This window comes from Schistocerca serialis, chromosome 3 (genome assembly GCF_023864345.2).
Source record: "Schistocerca serialis cubense isolate TAMUIC-IGC-003099 chromosome 3, iqSchSeri2.2, whole genome shotgun sequence".
In the NCBI taxonomy this organism is placed as follows: domain Eukaryota; kingdom Metazoa; phylum Arthropoda; class Insecta; order Orthoptera; family Acrididae; genus Schistocerca; species Schistocerca serialis.
In genome coordinates, this window is record NC_064640.1 from 235,808,551 (window position 1) to 235,829,974 (window position 21,424).

General features: G+C 43.1%; 1 protein-coding gene across 5 annotated transcripts in view; it reads left to right on the forward strand.

The window, feature by feature from the left end:
- LOC126471575 (serine/threonine-protein kinase NIM1) overlaps positions 1 to 21,424 on the forward strand; it is a 510,574-nt gene that overhangs the window by 475,146 nt on the left and 14,004 nt on the right. For all 5 annotated transcript variants that reach the window (XM_050099805.1, XM_050099802.1, XM_050099803.1 and 2 more), the window contains 2 exons: positions 12,898 to 13,006; positions 19,915 to 20,157. In XM_050099805.1, coding sequence (XP_049955762.1) covers positions 12,898 to 13,006; positions 19,915 to 20,157 — 352 coding nt within the window. The remainder of the gene's footprint in view (positions 1 to 12,897; positions 13,007 to 19,914; positions 20,158 to 21,424) is intronic.

Genomic DNA, 21,424 nt, shown 5'->3' on the forward strand with positions numbered 1-21,424 from the left:
TTCTTGGATGAATTTGGAAGGAGTGACGTCTTGTTCACAATCTTCTCGAAATTCTTTTTAGGTTTTGTATAGTCGTAATCACTTGAAATGATTTCTGATGAAGATTCCTCCCTCCTATTGTTTGTAGAAGTAGGCTCTTCTAGTAAATGGTCATCAACTTTCAAGAAATCTGCTGGTGAAAAATGAAGATCTGAACACACATTCCTATTCAAAGGCCAAAAACCTGCTGGGTGAAGACATTCATTGCTGTCCCAACTGCTGCTGGCCGGCCATTGACTTCATTCAGTAATCCAGACATCTGAAACTGCGTTAGTTTTGCTTACGTTTTCACGCAACCATTTGTCCTGATTCTGACTGAAACAGATTTGAAAAAGTGGAAAAAATGAAACAACAAGTGGCTGCAATCAGTGAGTATTGCGCCCAGGTAGCTGCAGTATGATAATACCATTATCACGAGCGTACTCAGCAGCCTCTAGACTTCCACTGTGTGTTTTGTGATAATCAGGAAGCAGGAGCACAGGTGAGCCCTTTCCACAGTTAACATGATTTTTTTCAAGTGTTTGAGCCACGACACAAGCAGCTCGGAAATCGTGTAGCCAGTGCCTCAGATGTCAAATGCACTTAAATTTAAGTTCTTACTGCATCTTCTTACACTTGAATATAATCACAGGTGGGATGATGTATCCAGCCGCATTGACAGCACAAACAACTGCGGTATTAACCCTCGCTCGACGCTTGTGCTGGTTTCCACTCGGTGCTTTCCTTCTTTCGCTGCCACTTTTGGGGTTGTGTTGTGAATCCAGATTCGTCGACTTCAATACAGTGTTGGCTGTAATTCTATTATCGTCGACAGTTCTCTCAAGGAGGTGGAGGAACTGATTCATATCCTGTCCATTAAACCCTTAGCTCTAGCCATTAATTTTCCTTCTGGATAGCGAAGGGAAAGCTGTGGATTTCGTCTCACACATGAGTAACATCACTTTTCCCCCCACCATTTTCTTATCTCTGTTGAAAAAATCAGGTAACTCATATTGCTCTGCTACGTTGAATGCAAGATTACGAACATCGTTTATGGTAAATCCAAAAAACCTGTTATTTAAATATGAGGAAGTGGTCTGTAAGAACTTTTTCCGTCTCAGACGTAAAAGTTGATTTTCTTCCGAATGACTTAACTTCTTCTGTGTGCGTGTTTTACTGTCATCGTATCTGTTTACTGTAGCTTTGGGTACACCACATACACGAGCACACTCGTTAAGTTCATTGTCACAATTACTGTATGATGCCACAAAGACTTTCAGCTCATCATCTGTCCATTTCCTGTACATTCTCATTTTTGCCATCTTGAAATCCTAAAACCATTATCCCTGTTATTGCTTACTCTGTATTACTAACTGCAATTTTTATGAGCGTCTCCTAAAAGGACTCGATCCAGATTAGGAAACAAGCAATGGTCTAACTTCGACAATTGGACGCCACATAAGGAATGACTACACTACAATAACATCCAAAATTAAACTCTAGTTTTAAGATGGCTAGTCATCAACTAAGGAAATGTAGTTACGAACTATTTGTCCGATAATTCATTTACTTACTCGTACATTATATAGAAGCTAAGATTTGTACCACAATGGCTATAACAATAACGAAGAGACTAAAGCAGTGACAATTACTCTTGCTTCAGTGCCTACAGTCGACTAACCGCTGGGCCACGCGAATTTAACAATTCTAACACGTAGAGCCAACTTGGAGATTTAAGTTACCAATACATCGCGAAATACGAGGGTGGTCCCGCTTACCCAATGATCCAGCCTCAGGAACTCTTCCCTGTATTTCATCAAGAACCCTTCCTCCCTTGTTGTCCTACCATTTACTACTTCTACAAATCCTCACCGTCCCATTTCAAGCTTCTATTTTGCTGTCCTTACCTTGGAGCAAGTTTTTTTTACTATCTTTTACATCTACACATATTAAAAGTGTATCCACGCTCTTTTTTCTGCTGTCGTAGAGAATGGGGGTTAGAATCTTATATTTTTCTCACACCACTCCCATCCTTGAGACTCGACACTATTAAACGTAACAAAGGGGGAAAATCACGTGGCAGCCACAGTAACATACAATGACTGAGGAAAAAGCAGCCGGTTTAAAACCATACCACACACACCTAAAAAAGAACTGATAACTTTTGATCCGTCCTTGAAGAAGGAAGGAGGGATGATTGAGGTTTCACGCCGCGTCGCGCGATGCTTTCAGTCGAGACGGAGCACAGGCTCGGAATGTAACAAACATTAGCAAGACAATCAGCTATAACCGTTTCGAAGGATTCATTCCGGTCTTCATCTAAATCTACTTAGAGTAACATCAGAAATACTGAATCTGAATGCTCTGACAGGAATTGGTATTCCATTCCTCTAAATTCCGGTCCTCAACCACTACCATACATCGGTTGTTAATTGGCTTGTATTACTACGAAACTTTATGTCCATTAAGTAATCCCACATCATTGGTCTACATGTCTCACAGTCTCTGATGGAAATGTTTTATCTAGTTTGCCTTTTGTCTGAAACCATGATCCGATCCTTTCCAAGGGCACAGATGACTGAATTGACACGATGTATGCTTCCCTTTAAATTTGTAACTGAGACTCGGCAACAAAAACAATGTGGTATAGTCACATTTCTCGTAAATGTGATTTCTAGTATACAAGTAAAACACAACTTTAGATTATGACTCAAGATTTTTGTAGAATTGAACAGCAAAATATGATTTCCTCAATAACAATGAAAGTAAACTACTTCATCACTCTCCTTCATATTAGTTACACAGTCGGTTTATACAGCTTGTTTTTAACGCTATTATAAGTAGCTTTCACATATTAGACCATTTCTGTTATGTGTACCAATTTATACATTGTATGCCTTTCCTTCTACGGCCGCGCTACGCTGCATCCTTCTTTGGCTTGTAATGACAATTTTGGCTGTATGTTCTTTCCGTTCCTTCCAACAGCGCTCCATTTTCGTTTTTTAGTGAGTTTTAGTCAATTAGTTGATTATATAATTATTTTCAAGCTGTTTTCATTATTTTGTGTACATACCTACACATTAGAATATCCGATTTAGTTACTTGTATTCATGACTCGGCGATATTTGTTAGTTCCCATCAGTCGCTCACGTAAACTGAAGCATAATATTCATGGTATACTGTCGGATTTTTGTATGTTCTGTTTGTGAGTTCCCTTTGTACTTTACAGCAAATGTTACTCAATAAGTAGTTTTGAATGGAAAAATTCGCCAGGAGCGAAATCGGTGTGCAGTGTACTGAAAGGCAGATTGATAGCACCTCATCTATGTAGGATTCGTATAAATGACCGACTAGATGTTCGCGGTGAACACATGAGGGCTACAGTATTGCTGGCCGAAGTGGCCGTGTGGTTCTAGGCGCTGCAGTCTGGAACCGCGAGACCGCTACGGTCGCTGGTTCGAATCCTGCCTCGGGCGTGGATGTGTGTGATGTCCTTAGGTTAGTTAGGTTTAACTAGTTCTAAGTTTTAGGGGACTAATGACCTGAGAAGTTGAGTCCCATAGTGCTCAGAGACATTTGAACTTTTTTTTCTTTTTTTTTTCTTTTTGCTACAGTATTAGAAATTTCTGGCGAAGTGAAAGAAAACAAGCACATGGTCAAAGCTGGCAGTTGTCACTCAACAGAAACATATAGAATGAACTAAGGCGAAAATATCCAATATTATTTTATTACTGAAACGCCTAGTACTCATTGGAATAAGAAGTAGTCGCCAAATACCGAGGAGTATTCATCCAGAGCAATTTGAAGTAGAATTACCACCTAAATTTAGTCGCGGGGAAGAAAAATGCGAGCCTAACATTCATTGAAAGCTTATTCCACGTCTATACTCAGGGAGTCATGCAATGCATACCAATAGATATGGTCATCCTCTTCCTAAATCATCACGGATGTCTATCAGACTGCCGATCAGACTTGTCTCCGGAGCGTTTTTGTCGTCTTTTCCAAACAAGAACAGCAACTTCCCCGTCAACGTGGTGCATGACAGGCCACACAAGCAAACCTATAGTCTCTACATAGTGTTTAGATACAATACTCATATTCTCAGTTGGAGGAAACAAAATTAAATAGCTTTTATTCATCCGAAGAGCAGGTCGTTTAAATATTTCTGTCCGACCGACTCTTGAGAACGCTTCCTTAGCTTGTGGTCCTCACCAAGTTTAACTAATGTAAAACATATGTGACTGAAGCAACGGCCATATCATTAGTCGGTAGTTGTTAAGTAACCTTGCAAGCGTCACAGAAATTTCCAGCAATCTCAAGTCGGAGACGCTATAGCAAAGGCGTGAGGCATCACGTAAAGACTTCTGGTTCTTCGTGACGAAAGCGTTCACGGGTGAACAGCCAGGTGTTAGTGTCCAAACGGCACAATTTTTCGGTAAACGACCACGCTGCCACCATCAGGTAAACTAACGAACTGACAGCCGAGGTGCCGGCGCCGGGCTTTTATCTCCTTTCTCCCTGCAGGTGTTCCCAACGCGGTCCGCGCCGAGGCACGGAGCGTCCAGCATCCGTTCCGTTCGCGGTCCGGGCCCAGGGGCGCGTGCCGGCGACATCTTCTTAGTATCTCTGCCTGTTCTCGAAGTCAGTTCATGGTGGGAGTCTTGTTTCTCATTTTAATCAGATTCAAAGCGAGTTCCCAGGCCTTACTAAGGATGTAACCGCTATCTCGATTGATCAGCGGTTCCCGTACTCGAATTTCGATCGATTCTTTAGTGACAGTCTCAGTATTTGGACGTCTGTGTCAGAGCCTTCGTCTGATAGTAATTCATTCTGCCTAATTCCGAGAGGTAATATTCAGCAACCGCCGACTTGTTAGGCTGCTGTATTCTGGTGTGCCGTTGATCTTGGAAACGATTTTCGATTGTACGCACCGTTTGACCTATGTAAGTCAAGCCACAGCCGCAGGGTATCTGGTAGACTCCGGATTACCGTAGCCCTAGATCGTCCTTGACATTACCAAGCAGTGCTTGTGTCTTAATTGGTGGGTGGAAGACAATCTTCACTTGATGTTTTTGAAGAATTCGACCTAACTTCCCGATAAAGCGCCACAGAACGGAATAAATGCTACGCCCCCATCCTGTTGACTTTCCTCTTCTGTTTCCTCCGGCAGGAGTTTCATGCAATGAAATCTTTGTATTTTGCGGACCAGAGTTCGTACCGATTGACATATACAAGTAGGACTCAACAACAACGCCCCCCACGCCCCACCACTTTCCTCGTTCCGCCCCAGAGCTTCAGTTTCGTCAGCACCCCACTCTGACATTGATGCTGACGGTAAAGTAAGAGAATTTTGGGCTTGAACGCGATTGCTCGCGAAAGGCAAAGGTCCCGAGTTCGAGTCTCGGTCCGGCACACAGTTTTAATCTGCCAGGAAGTTTCAATTTCGAGCTTGCATGGAGTAGAAGTCGCTGTCGTTATTCCCCTATGTCATCTTCTGTTGCAGTAGCATCGAACTTCTTAAATCAGTTAATGGCTAGAAGGCAAACAGTGAACATAAGCCTGAGACAGCAACTATAATTGTGCATTGTCACAAGGAATGTTGGAAAAAACAAAAAACAAAATTCTGGTTAGCAAGAGTGACAGGATAAAAGTGCAGAGTATCTAAGTAGTTAACATTAGATATTCAGTACTGAGGATAAAAAGTGAATCATGGAAGAGACCCATCGTGCTACAAAGTTGCTACAAAAGCAGAGAGAACTTCAGCTCAGATTTAAGCAAGTAAAATCCTTTCCATAAACCCTCGTCGCCAGTTTTGAAGAGGTCGAATTGCCACTGTTGTTGCTGCGGTAGGCCGAGTTTGTGAGTTCCTGAAACGGCTTTTGGTGCATTACACCGCTAAGACACTGCCACTATTACACAGCTATGCCCCAGGATCAGGTAACAAGACAGAGGAGAGAAGGTTCTACAACACTCCAACAAATAAGTAACAAAGTCACACAAATTAGTTAAAAAGGTTTATTTATCTTTGCGACTTGTTGAATAATGAAGACTGCAACACTGCATACAATATAGCACAAAAGAGGCCCTCAATGGCTAATTGCAAATAATAGTAGGCAAACTTCGCAGCGCATAGAAAATGCAATTTACAATAACTGTCTGTTCTCTTCTTAAAGTTCACTAAACGACGTTCATTGTCTAAGTCAGCCCTGGACGATGATCTATAACCAAGTGGGTGAGAGCTGCTCTTCTATCTTCCGACTAGGCTTCTATCCGTTGTCGTCCGGTCATTGGCGGATTGTACTCGGCCGGCAATCAGCTGAGGCCAAGTCGGTATCTTCATCCTCAGCGCCGCCCGTGAAGCTAGTGGAACTCGCACCAGCTCTCATCTTTACGCCTGTGGTGCTTTTTCCCTGGCTGTCTTGTTCGGACAACACAGCAATCCTACTACGCAAAAAAAAGCCGAATGAAGCCAAAATGAGCGTAAGGAGAGCAATTCCGGAAGTATCGGACCAATTTCAAAGGAAAATTTTGCCAAAACATTAAATGTAGTTGCAAATATGAACTACCATAAACTGTATAATTGGACGAAGACAATGAAAATTTGTGCCGGATCGGGACTCCAGGGGTTTATCTGGTGCTGCAACCTTCCTATAGACATGGTAAGGCGAACGGCCGTCTTACTATTTGGTTAAACGAGCACGACTCACGACCAAACCCAAACTTCCATATATCGTCAACCACGACATACAGAACACACAGACTTCCATATACTGTGATTGACGACGTGGAACTTTGGGTTTAGCCGTGAGTGGCGCTCGCATAACCAAATGGCACGGCGACCGACCCGATAAGCGGGAAATCCGGGTACGAGTCCCGCTCGGGTACAAATTTTCTCTGTCGTCGTTCCATTAATACATCTGATGCGGTCCATATTCGCAACTGCGAATATGTTTCATGTATTTCACGACGGCTGTAATCGTGGGAGTGCATGTCGGAAGGAACTTTACATCGTAATTCGGAATAACACAGGCACTGAAATATCGAATTTTGCCAAACTATCTCACTAAAAATCCTAAGACGTTTCAGTTTCCCATATTGTCAGTAAGCAGATAGAAATCTCTAGTCAGTCATTTAGCGACAGAATATCTTTGTAATAAGGTACCTCCCTTCACTCTTGGCCGAAAGTGGAAATGACAAATTTGTAGGTAAACGATCGCGGAATAGAAAATTAACTGAAAATACTCTACAGTGGAAAGGCAGATTGAGAACATGCGCAGATCATTACTGTTTTCAAGAAGGGTCGTTGGACACTTGCGTATTATTATAGGTCTACCACGATGACGTGAATCTATTGTGGAATTGTGAGCATGTTTTATTTCATTCACGCATTATAACGTTTTCGGAGAAAGTTACCTCTATAAAAATGAAAACGGATTCCAAACATAGATATCTTGTGAAACTCTGCTCGCTCTGTACATGAATGAGGTACAAGTGCCGTAAACAAAGGCGCCCAGATTAATGCATTGCTCCCTGATTTCCAAAAGACATTAAATACAGTTCCACACTGATATTTAGTGAAAAAATTCACACACATTGAATACCTGATCAGATTTCCGACTAGATCCTGGACTACTTGCAGACAGAAGTCAATACGCAATTCTTAAAAAAGTAAAATCTGGAGATGTAAAGAAAATTTCGGGAGTATCCCAAAGGAGTGTCACAGGACCGATCCCGTTTGTAGTTAATATTAATTATTTAGTGGATAAACTTGGAAATTCCGTGAGGCTAATGACGGATGCTGCTGTTGTCTATAGGAAGGTTTGTAACACCAGATCAATCGAAATGCAGAACGATTAGTGCAGGAACTGGTAGCTGCCCCTGAACATAAATAAATTTAACCTATTGCGGAAAAAATGGGTAAAGAGGTCCACTGCTGTTCCATTAATTCATCCATTAAAGGAGTGGATTACTTGTTCAACCGATTTCTGAGTATTGTTTATCAGTTTGGGACCAAGTAGAATTAATGGGGGGGGGGGGGGGGGGAAGAGAAGAGAGAGAGAGAGAGAGAGAGATACAACGAAGAGCGGCGCGTTTCCTCTCGGAATCATTTAGTAAGCACGAGAGCGTTACCTTGATGCCCAAAAAATGGTTCAAATGGCTCTGAGCACTATGGGACTCAACTGCTGTAGTCATCAGTCCCCTAGAACTTAGAACTACTTAAACCTAACTAACCTAAGGACATCACACACATCCATGCCCGAGGCAGGATTCGAATCTGCGACCGTAGCAGTCGCACTGTTTCGGGTCTTGATGCCCAACAAACTATAGTGAAAGACGCTACGAGTGAAGCGTTGTGCGTCATGGAGAGATTTACAGTTGAAATTTCGAGACTACCTTCCAAGAAGTGTTGGGCAATATATTACTTCCTCCAACATACGTCTCGCGAAATGACCAAGACGTGAAAATTCGAGAGATTACAATTCATATGGAGCTTTCTGACTATCATCCTTCCCACGTGCTATTCGGTAATGCAACGTGGGAAAATACAGGGTGTTACAAAAAGGTACGGCCAAACTTTCAGGAAACATTCCTCACACACAAAGAAAGAAAATATGTTATGTGGACATGTGTCCGGAAACGCTTACTTTCCATGTTAGAGATCATTTTATTACTTCTCTTCAAATCACATTAATCATGGAATGGAAACACACAGCAACAGAACGTACCAGCGTGACTTCAAACACTTTGTTACAGGAAATGTTCAAAATGTCCTCCGTTAGCGAGAATACATGCATCCACCCTCGGTCGCTTGGAATCCCTGATGCTCTGATGCAGCCCTGGAGAATGGCGTATTGTATCACAGCCATCCACAATACGAGCACGAAGAGTCTACATTTGGTACCGGGGTTGCGTAGACAAAAGCTTTCAAATGCCCTCATAAATGAAAGTCAAGAGGGTTGAGGTCAGGAGAGCGTGGAGGCCATGGAATTGGTCCGCCTCTACCAATCCATCCGTCACCGAATCTGTTGTTGAGAAGCGTACGAGCACTTCGACTGAAATGTGCAGGAGCTCCATCGTGCATGAACCACATGTTCTATCGTGCTTGTAAAGGCACATGTTCTAGCAGCACAGGTAGAGTATCCCGCATGAAATCATGATAACGTGCTCCATTGAGCGTAGGTGGAAGAACATGGGGCCCAATCAAGACATCACCAACAATGCCTGCCCAAACGTTCACAGAAAATCTGTGTTGATGACGTGATTGCACAATTGCGTGCGGATTCTCGTCAGCCCACACATGCTGACTGTGAAAATTTACAATTTGATCACGTTGGAATGAAGCGTTATCCGTAAAGAGAACATTTGCACTGAAATGAGGATTGACACATTGTTGGATGAACCATTCGCAGAAGTGTACACGTGGAGGCCAATCAGCTGCTGATAGTGCCTGCACACGCTGTACATGGTACGGAAACAACTGGTTCTCCCGTAGCACTCTCCATACAGTGACGTGGTCAACGTTACCTTGCACAGCAGCAACTTTTCTGACGCTGACAATAGGGTTATCGTCAACTGCACGAAGTAGTGCCTCGTCCATTGCAGGTGTCTTCGTCGTTCTAGGTCTTCCCCAGTCGCGAGTCATAGGCTGGAATGTTCCGTGCTCCCTAAGACGCCGATCAATTGCTTCGAACGTCTTCCTGTCGGGACACCTTCGTTCTGGAAATCTGTCTCGATACAAACGTACCGCGCCACGGCTATTGCCCCGTGCTAATCCATACATCAAATGGGCATGCTAGTACTGTAGAGCAATGAGTCGCATGTCAACACAAGCACCGAAGTCAACATTACCTTCCTTCAACTGGGCCAACTGGCGGTGAATCGAGGAAGTACAGTACATACTGACGAAACTAAAATGAGCTCTAACATGGAAATTAAGTGTTTCCGGACACATGTCCACATAACATCTTTTCTTTATTTGTGTGCTAGGAATGTTTCCTGAAAGTTTGGCCGTACCTTTTTGTAGCACCCTGTATATTGGTGTCAGAAGGTGACTGTGGAGTATGGATGTACTCGCATATGTACACATAGTAAGAGCTCAAATCTTGACGTCAATACTACGTACCTTCCGCCAAACATAACATGCCTCGTCTTCGCTTACAAATTCTCAAGTAAAATTTTTCGCTAAGGATTGTAAGTCGCTTTGCTGTGTCATTCATTTTCTCATACGCTTATGTTTTACGTTCCATAACAACCTTGTCATAAAATAAACAAAATTGACTTTTCCATAAGTTTGTAAATTATTACTGTTTTTTATATGCACATATCAACCAGAACATTATGAGCACCAACCTACTATCGATATAAACCCGTTCAGGCTATAGCAGCGTCACCTGGCGAGGAATGACTGCTAGTCAGACACACGCTCGGTGCATGTAGTATCAGTGAGCGTTCTCTCCGTGTGTGGAATGAGGAGGGTGCGCAATCTATCTGTATTTGACCGAGGGCAGATTGCGATGGCCCGGAGGCTCGCCATGAGCATTCGGAAACTGCACAATTTGTTGGGTCCTAAAGGAATGGAATGCTGTTGCGAAACGAGGCGAAACCAAGGTGAAACGACGTCCTACGTCGTGGGGTTGGACGTCGTAGGTTGGGCGGACTGGTAAAACAGGACATGCGGCGAACTGTGACAGAACTAACATCAGACTTCAATGCTTGGCAGAGCACAAGTGTGTCTGAACACACAGTGCACCGAACACTCCTAACGTTGGGCTTACTCGGCACCTACAACTGAAATGGGCGCTTGACCATCGGCACTGGACGTTGGAGCAGTGGCAGAGCGTCGTATGGTCTGATGAATCCCGATACTTTCTTCATCATGGCGATGGGTGGGCGCGAATCGTCGTCTTCCAGGGGAACAGCTCCTTGACAGTTGTGCTGCGCGTCGGAGGCAAGATGGCGGCGCATCCATTGTGCTCTGGGGAACATTCACGTGGGCATCCTTGGGTTCTCCCACGCCCGGGTTCCCGGGTTCGATTCCCGGCGAGGTCAGGGATTTTCTCTGCCACGTGATGACTGGGTGTTGTGTGATGTCCTTAGGTTAGTTAGGTTTAAGTGGTTCTAAGTTCTAGGGGACTGATGACCATAGCTGTTGAGTCCCATAGTGCTCAGAGCCATTTGAACCATCCTTGGGTTCAGTGGAGCTCATGCAAGGCACCACGACGGCGAAGGAGTATCGTACACTGGCTGTAGACTACGTACATCCCTTCATGACGACCATGTTTCCCGACGGCAGTGGCATTTTTGACCAATACGCTATTTCACAAGATCAGGAGTGTAATGGAATGGTCCAGTTGAAGTTCCGGTCCCCCAACTCGCCAGATCTGAACCCGACCGAACACATCCGGGATGTGATTCAATGTGGCGTGCCACAGGGGAGTGTTATGGGACCATTGTTTTTCACTATATACATATAAATGACCTAGTAGATAGTGTCGGAAGTTCCATGCGACTTTTCGCGGATGATGCTGTAGTAGACAGAGAAGTTGCAGCATTAGAAAATTGTAGCGAAATGCAGGAAGATCTGCAGCGGATAGGCACTTGGTGCAGGGAGTGGCAACTGACCCTTAACATAGACAAATGTAATGTATTGCGAATACATAGAAAGAAGGATCCTTTACTTTATGATTATATGATAGCGGAACAAATACTGGTAGCAGTTACTTCTGTAAAAAATCTGGGAGTACGCGTGCGGAACGATTTGAAGTGGAATGATCATATAAAATTAATTGCTGGTAAGGCGGGTACCAGGTTGAGATTGATTGGGAGAGTCCTTAGAAAATGTAGTCCATCAACAAAGGAGGTGGCTTACAAAACACGCGTTCGACCTATACTTGAGTATTGCTCATCAGTGTGGGATCTGTACCAGATCGGGTTGACGGAGGAGATAGAGAAGATCCAAAGAAGAGCGGCGCGTTTCGCCACAGGGTTATTTGGTAAGCGTGATAGCGTTACGGAGATGTTTAGCAAACTCAAGTGGCAGACTCTGCAAGAGAGGCGCTCTGCATCGCGGTGTAGCTTGCTCGCCAGGTTTCGAGACGGTGCGTTTCTGGATGAGGTATCGAATATATTGCTTACCGCTACTTATATCTCCCAAGGAGATCACGAATGTAAAATTAGAGAGATTCGAGAGGGCACGGAGGCTTTCCGGCAGTCGTTCTTCCCGCGAACCATACGCGACTGGAACAGAAAAAGGGAGGTAATGACAGTGGCACGTAAAGTGCCCTCCGCCACACACCGTTGGGTGGCTTGCGGAGTATAAATGTAGATGTAGATGTAGACCCCTCCCCGGAATCCATGGGAATTAGGTGACTTGTGTATGCAGATGTGTTGTAAACTCCCTCCAGAGACCTACCAAGGCCTCATTACTTCCATGCCACGACGCGAAGACGTTGTTATCTGTGCGAAATATGAATATACCGGCCAGTGGTAGGTGGTCATAATGTTCCAGCTGATCAGTGTAAATCATTAATTTTCAATAAAATCCTTTAATTTTCTACCCAAAGTTATTTTAATGTTGTCACAGTTTACTTCAAATTAACTGCTAATTCTACTACAAAATAAAAATCACTTCATTTCCAAGCAGTAAATGGAGTATGAGTTTCCGAAATCATTTCTTTCTTTCTGTAACTTGCAAATTCTCCATTGTAAAGTTACCGGTAGTATGTCAAATATTTTGAGTCACAGAAAACGCAACGAAGAGTCTGCATCAGCCATCTCTATATGTTTTGAGTCTTTTCGCTACTTGCTCTGAAAGTCTGAATATCATGATGGTACTGAAGTCCTTCTAGGAACAATAATGTGATGTGTGTTTCATTTCAGCATGATAACAACTTTATTCATCGAGATATCAAAGCGGAAAACGTGTTCTTCTCATCACCAGGAGTTGTAAAATTGGGAGATTTCGGCTTCAGCACGCAGCTTACTGCAGGCAAGTAAAAAAAGTTTCACTTTCTTACATATACTTCACTATTCCACGCACATTTAATAATTCTATGTTTCACTTCAAAACACTACAGTACTAATTACATATTGCTAGAATTAATTGTACAGATACTTTATAATGACAAAGATATAAATCCCGTGTGTCTTAGCGAAAGCCACAATTTTCCATACAAACAGATCCACAATGGTCCTTTGAGAAACCTGCATTTAAAATTCTTTTGAAGAAAGTAACGGGGTTTGACCAGATTAAAATTTCTTCATGAATAATTACAGAAAATTTCTGAAGGAACTCGTGTGACACTCTTGAACTTTATTAATCCTCATTATTGAAGCTGCTATTTCGCTGACATGGGAAATCTTTCTTTTTCAGATTTTGGGAGTAGATACAAGGTAAAGTCTTTACCAGTAATTACAGTAATACTAGGGTAATAGCCCTCATGACTTTTATTAAACCGACTAATTCAAACATAAGAAGGAAACTTAATAATTTATGGTGTAATAAAAAGCGAATTAAGTAAGAAATATTTTACTGGAAACAGTATCCCGTGGACGTACAATGAAATTGTTCTGTTTGACGGCTGTGTATCGTTATTTGAAGTTATGAGATACTGTCATTTATTATTTTCATCGTAACGCTTTAGGATTTTTCCACCGCGTGATACAATACAATTATGTTCATGATTTGGAACTACTCTTGCCACAATTCAAACTTTGGGAACTGATTCAAACCTGTCCAACGCTCCTTCCCTGCTTTGTAAACCACGATTTCACTAATTTGCCACTGCGAGATTTTCATGAACGTGTTCAGGTATTTTCTATAAGAATGTGAGCATTTACTGGACTATGTAACAACTGAAGACAGTCGAGTGTAGATGTCACTGGGGGAAGTCTCAGGAATGGCGGCCCCTATTTCCATAGTCACACGGAAGAACGAACTCTTCTCCGCCGGTAACAAAATCAAAACAGAAACAAAGATACATTAAATTTTGGCCATTCACTATCGCTTTGAAAGACGTGGCTCTAAGAAAATAGTAAAAGAACTCTAGATATTTTAGTTAGTCACACTCATTTGTGTTTGACCTACTCTGATAGGTATAACGTTCTAGACGTCGATATGGAATCGTGACAAACCTGCGATGGAACGTGACGTTCAATTGACAGCAGTTTCATTATAGACAATATTTTCTGCTCCTTAATATTTGTGTATGTAAGTGACTAGACACTGAAAGCCTTTTAACAAACGAGAATGAAAGTCTGTTCGTAAGTGAGAACTTTCTAAACAATATCTAGCAAATATACAAACTGTGGAACTTAAGGGGAAAGCGGTAGCTTATTACATACTATATGTGTTGCTTATGCCTACCGGTACGTGCAGCAACACGTAAGAAATTCGTATTCTGACACGAGCAGGGAAAAAATCGTTACTAACGGCACAGCAGAAGCGGTAGATATTAATCCAATATTCTTGTTATTTAGATTTTTTGATGTCTACTTCTTTTAAGTTTCATTAAATATTTTGTGTGTTATTGTATAAAGTCATTTGCACGATAAGCTACTTTACTTTCTTACATTTGTTAATGTAAATTCCTGATGTAAAGACGCAATCTTTTTGAATCGTGTAGGAACACGCAAAAACTTCCGTAATTAATTCAGATCGTAACTAAGAGTTACTAATTATACATCATTTTATTCTACTAATTTGTTATGTTAAAATAAGTATCACTTTACATGGAAACGTCTCCATTATAGAAAAAATATATTTTTGTCATTTACAGTACACAGGTTTTACGACCACGTCCTGTGGCTTATCCAGTAAAAAGACTTTCCATAGTAAGCAGAAATGAAAATTTCGGTTGAAGTATTCCGTCTGATAACACAAGACAAGTCGTAACTGAGTCCTTAGTTACTGCTTTTCATACATCCAGTATCAATAATATCACTGAATGAAGAATGTTCGGAAATGTCGTTCAATTTTGTCTAAAGGAAGAAACCAGACTGCAGTAGCAGCAGCAGATATCTGTTAGCTGTAACTTGGTTCCGGTGCGTAAATATCAATTACACAAGCTTAGCAGGACGAGCATAGCTGCCGTTGAGCTCAAAAACACCGTGACACAATACGATGACTCCACTCACTCGCTTAACAACTTTTCGCTTTTAACCTCATATGGGCCATCAGCAGCAGTCAACAGATAAATAAGCAGAGAGCATAATGGTTTGATACTATCCACCAAGTCAGTAAAGGGTAATTTCAAGTGGAGCTTGAATCATATTTATTAATATTAATGGCTACTTTGATAACCGCCTCAATTAAAGGGGCCCGCGTTGGCTTTTGGAAATTAGCGGACGGTTAAATTCTGTTAACGGTCCGTGCGTCGATATTATTTTTTTGGCAAGGAGTTAATCATTAACAGGGTGCTCCCACCTATGTATCGTGCGAAACTCACCCAAATTTATATCACTGAGATTAGTTTCATCATAACACTATTGAAGTGAACATTATTGTTTTTACATTTCACCTGAGTACTTAGCTGCGGAGGCAGGCAGCCTTATAAATATAAAGGCGTGATTACTTCAGGCGTAAACTGGACGTAAGTGTGGTACACCTGTGACGAACTGTCAGCGAAACTTGGTCTATGTGATGTCGCCGTTGACTCAGCACCGACCAGCCGCCGTGTCATCCTCTAGCAGTGACGTCATTTGGATGCGGTGTTACAGAGGATGGGATTGGTACACCGCTGACCCCACCAGTGTCAGCTTCCCAGATCTGGAAGCCACTACTTCTCACTCAAATAGCTCCTCAGTTAGCAACACGAGGCTGAAATCACTGCGATCCAGTCCTCATACGACGGATAAATCCCTCTCAGTACCAGGAGCCGAACCCGGGTCCTAAGCGTAGCAGGAAGAACAAAGGAAGGAAGATTTTGGTTAAGGTCACGATAACATCGAGGTCATTAGAGACGGCGCAGTAGCTCGGACTGGGTCCAGAACTGGGAAGGGAATCGGCCGTTCTCTTCCAAAGGAATCGAGCCGCATTTGCCTGGAACGATTTGGGAAATTATGGAAAATCTAAATCTGGATGGTCGGACGCGAGTTTTAACCGTCTTCCTCCCGAATGCGAGTCCAATGAAAACAACTGCGCTACCTCGCTCCGTTCCGCATAGCAGTCAGAAACGCTGAGCACTTAGCTGCGGAGGAAGACAGTCGTATAAATACAAAGTCAAAATGTAACTCACTCCAGAAGGCTATTGACGTCAGAAATAAGTCACAGCTCTTAATTTATTTGTGTATCGTACGAAACTCGCCCAAATTTATATCACTGAGATTAGTGTCATCACAACACTATTGAAATGAACATTATTGTTTTTACATTTCGCCTGAGTACTGAACTTAATTATGCTATGCTCATAAAACATCCTGTCGACTACGAAGTCATTAGAGACAGAGGAAAAGTTCAGATTAGACTAAGCTAGGGATGGAATTCGTCCCTGTTCTTTTCGAAGGAAATATGGCGAAAAGAGTCCAGTATTTTAACCACTACGCCACTTTGTCCGGAAATTTTATATTCGGACTATATACCTTACAGTCTATGGGCTTTTGCGTTAAAATGTATGATCTGCACTAATCTTTTCGTTTGATGATATACCAGATAATTTCGTGAATATTTTAACCATCATGTCTCACAATTTGACCATACCTAGTTAAAATATGCGACCACTCAGCGCTCGTGATTAAAAGGAGATGTGACACAACATTTTTCCATGATTTTGTTTGTACCCGCATGACATCCTCTGTGGGCGTGGGTGTCTCTCGTATCTACTGGAGGCCTCAGTGAGATCTTTTTACTATGACTGTTTTTACGCTGCGATACATGGCTGTGGGTGGTACACCATTCATTGTAGACACGCTGTACGGTCCACGTTGACGCATCAGCAAATCGAGCAATTTCATTCACAGTGTAGTCAGGCGCACGTATAAACACGTCACCGTTCTGTCACACGTTGACATCGACCCAGCTTACAGCGATGATTCCATGCAACTGACTGGCACTTACGCACCATTTCACTGCCATGATTTAAGTTAACGGTGTAGGGTAGCAATGCAGACTGGTACGAGTTCTACACCATCCACAGCGCTCCAAAACGACCAGTGTATTCTCTTGAGGTGGTGGCTAATATTTTGTTCCCTTATCATACTTGAATTCTTTTCCTTTCGAATGAGAGTGCAGACCACCCGACCAATAGGCTTTTGAGGGAAAACTTTTCCACTGTCAACAAAATTTTGAAACCTATCTTTAGTTTGTTAAACTTCCAATAACTGCAGAATTTGGTTAGGCAACCTGCTATTGGAGTTGTAAAACTACCGAAGGCTACCGCAGTCTGTCGTAAGTAAGTGTAGATTACAGTAGTTTTACTAGTACATTTCGTTGGCTCAAAATGGCTCTGAGCACTATGGGACTTATCTGAGGTCATCAGTCTCCTAGACTAAGAATTACTTAAACCTAACTAACCTAAGGACATCACACGCATCCATGCCCGAGGCAGGATTCGAACCTGCGACCGTAGCAGCAGCGCGGTTCCGGAATGAAGCGCCTAGAACCCCTTGGCCACAGCGGCCGGCCTAGCACCTTTGGTCAGTTAACGTCGTGCCCGCATTACCTGTACGTTAGAGATATTGCATGTCTATCGGATGTTACCTCATATCGTTCGCTTTATTTACGTATGCGATCAGTGTCTTACTAGATTCCCCCAAAAACCGGAAGCTGTGAACCCTCTAGATACTGCGTAAGGATATACAAAGGGCCGGGTAACCTACGGAACATTTTTGTTTTGTATTGTTATCCTCCTGTGTGTTACATAAAAGTAAGTAGTGTTTTCAGTAAAAGTGGAACTGTTAATATTTAATTACGGTTTTATTCGAAAATTGATTTCTAACGTGAAACCGAGGGATGTTGTGGTAAAAATAAAAAAAGCAACAATACAGATTTATCTCACAGCGCTAGAAAACGCAATATCGTCAACAAAAGGAAAAATAAAAAATTCAAAACAAAAATATATCAGATATCGCTTCAATACTTCATCCAGCTTCTACAGGGTGAACATCAGCAAAATGAATAAACTGCAATGATAGATTCTTGACTGGAAATGGAGAAGTAAATGATCCGTGAACAGGTGTCCGAAAATGCGACGTTTTCACGGTAGATGGCGCTGACGAATGACAGTTCCTCTAACCACGTGTTTTGTGTTCCTTGTGTGTTGCCTGTGTGATTGACACAACGTGCTGTAAGCATCCGAACATTCCGGTATTCATGTCGAGAACAAGCCGAGAGAGCGTCTGTGTACCGCCAAGCAGATGGAGACGGTCGAGTTGTAGCATGACTATACCAAAACAAGTACCTTCACAGACACCAAAGACATCACACAACATTTCAAGCCATTTTTGGGCGTATGTGTGATCATTGGTCCTTATCAGGCAGACGAACGTGCGTGGAGGCGGTGGATTGTACGTATATCAGATTTGGAGGACCGGTTTCTACAGGACACTGAGACGAACCCTAGTACAAGTTCCAGGCAAGTGGCCCGCCAAAGTGGTGTGAGCCAAAGTACGATTATTTGTATCCTACATGATAACCGATACTATCCCTATCACCTGCAACGAGTGCAAGGTTTCTCAGCAGCGGATTTCGTTCTACAAGAAGGATTTTGTAGATGGTTTTTGCACCAGACCATCGCAATTATGGGATATTTGTCGTCAGTCCTCTTTGCCGGTGAAGCAGTCTTCACCAGAATTGGTATCATTAATCTGCATAATCGTCATCTGTGGGCTACAATCAATCCTCCGTGAGTGGTTGAGTCTTCTCTTGAGCATCGGTTTAGCATCGGTGCGGTGGCAGGGATTCTTGCGACCACATACTTGGACCAGTTATTATTCCACAACGCGTCGACGGAGGAACGTACCTGATCTTCCTGTGGAATACTCTTTCCTTGCTGTCCGATAATGTGCCTTTGACAGTACGATAAGTTACGTGGTTTCTGCATGACGGAGCACCATCCCACTTCCGCATTACTTTTCGACGACACATCATCATATTCCTGGTACATTGGATAGGATGCGGAGGCCCTTTAGCATGGCTTGTTGGATTACTGGGTATAACCACTCTGGATTTTTAAAAAATGGCTCTGAGCACTATGGGACTCAACTGCTGAGGTCATTAGTCCCCTAGAACTGAGAACTAGTTAAACCTAACTAACCTAAGGACATCACAAACATCCATGCCCGAGGCAGGATTCGAACCTGCGACCGTAGCGGTCTTGCGGTTCCAGACTGCAGCGCCTTTAACCGCACGGCCACTTCGGCCGGCTCTGGGTTTTTACCTATGGGGGCATCTGAAAAGCGTTGCGTATGCTGAACCTGTTCTTGAAGTGCTAACCTTTCAACAGCGTCATCACGACGACTGTGACACTATTCTGGGAAATCCCAGAACGTGCGAAAGAGTGCAGCGGTGCATGATGCGACGTGTGAACGCGTGCGGTGCATTCCATGGAGAGGATTTTGAAAATTTGTTGTGACGAGAATGCGATGCAGCTCTGTACTGTGTTCCGGGACGATTTGTTGTCATTGCACGCACACCGTCCACTGCCGGACACATGTTCACTGGACCTTTTTTCCTCCATTTAAAGTTATATGGAAGTACGAATTTACCATATGGGTTCAAAGACAATGCGAGTAAAACAAACAGCCGAATAAATAAGAAAAACAAAGAAAAACGTCGGTTCCCAGATTCTCTCTTACACATTCATTTGTTTTTTCCTTACGAATGCTACCGATCCTACCGGCCATCCTCCCACATACTACGTCATATATGCAGCGCACAACTCTACGATTTATGTTTGACAGGCCGAGAGCAGCAGCTGACGACTTTTTGCGGATCACCACCATACGCGGCGCCGGAGCTGTTCCGCGATGAGTCGTACGTGGGCGCGCCCGTCGATACATGGGCGCTCGGCGTGCTGCTGTTCTTCATGGTGACGGGGCAGATGCCTTTCAAGGCGCACACCGTCGCTGCGCTGAAGAAGCAGATACTCGACTGTAACTACAGCGTGCCGCCATTCGTCTCACCAGCCTGCAAGCAGCTCATAGGTAACTGACTAAACACTGTTAGTAGGGCAAAGCCATACCCAGTCCACGTCTCACTAGCCTGCAATCAGCTCATAGGTAAGTAACTACGCACCGTTAGTAGGGCAAAACCGTTCCCACTCGAATGCCTCAACAGCAGCAGCCAACTCACAGATAACGAACTACACACTGTTAGTATGTATGGCAAAGCCGTTCCCAGTCGCACATCTCACCAGCCTGCAAGCATTTCACAGGTAACTTACTACACACTGCTAGTAGGGCAAAGCCGTTCTCAGTCGCTAGGTGACACTACTATCGCCTGGATGGGTTTATATCTATAGTAGGTACAGGTGCTCTGTATGGGAATCGCTTGAGATACACTAAACGTCAATCTGTGTACACAGTTCAGTGAAGTCGCTGCTGCTGCCCTGGAAGGCACAATGACAGCAGCCCGTTCTGAAACTCTGTTCACTGAATTGCCTTTAAGCACGCGAGAACTAGTTCGGAAATTTGAAACATGCTATGTCCACTGATAAGTGTCATTTTTCCGTATGTCTTTTAGTTTTCACTGAAACGTTAGAGGTACCCTGTACTGAGAGACACTAGTTCCAGACATAGCTATTCAACACTGAGGCAACGCCAGTGAACAATTTCTCTAAGCTTATCGCTAGTTTGGTTCCATCGGAGAATATAATCGAACATGGGTATCTTGCCACGTCTACACAAACCATTCTATAAAATTGGGATCCTTACCAGGTGGGATTGACGGAGGACATCGAAAGGGTGCAAAAAAGGGCAGCTCGTTTTGTATTATGTAATAGGGGAGAGGGTGTGGCAGATATAATACGCGAGTTGGGATGGAAGTCATTAAAGCAAAGACGTTTTTCGCCGCGGCGAGATCTATTAACGAAATTTCAGTCGCCAACTTTCTCTTCCGAATGCGAAAATATTTTGTTGAGCCCAACTTACATAGGTAGGAACGATCATCAAAATAAAATATGAGAAATCAGAGCTCAAACAGAAAGGTTTAGGTGTTCGTTCTTCCCGCGCGCTGTTCGGGAGTGGAATGGTAGAGACAGTATGAATGTGGTTAGATGAACCCTCTGCCAAGCACTTAAATGTGAATTGCAGAGTAATCATGTAGATGTAGAAAATACATTGTAAGTAAAAAAATAAATAAATAAAAAAAAGGCACGACGCGAAGGAATTATCCGAATGGGACGGAATGCGGTAGATCTGATGTACAAGGACAGACAAACAAATTATTAAATTTCAGAAAAATATGACGAAA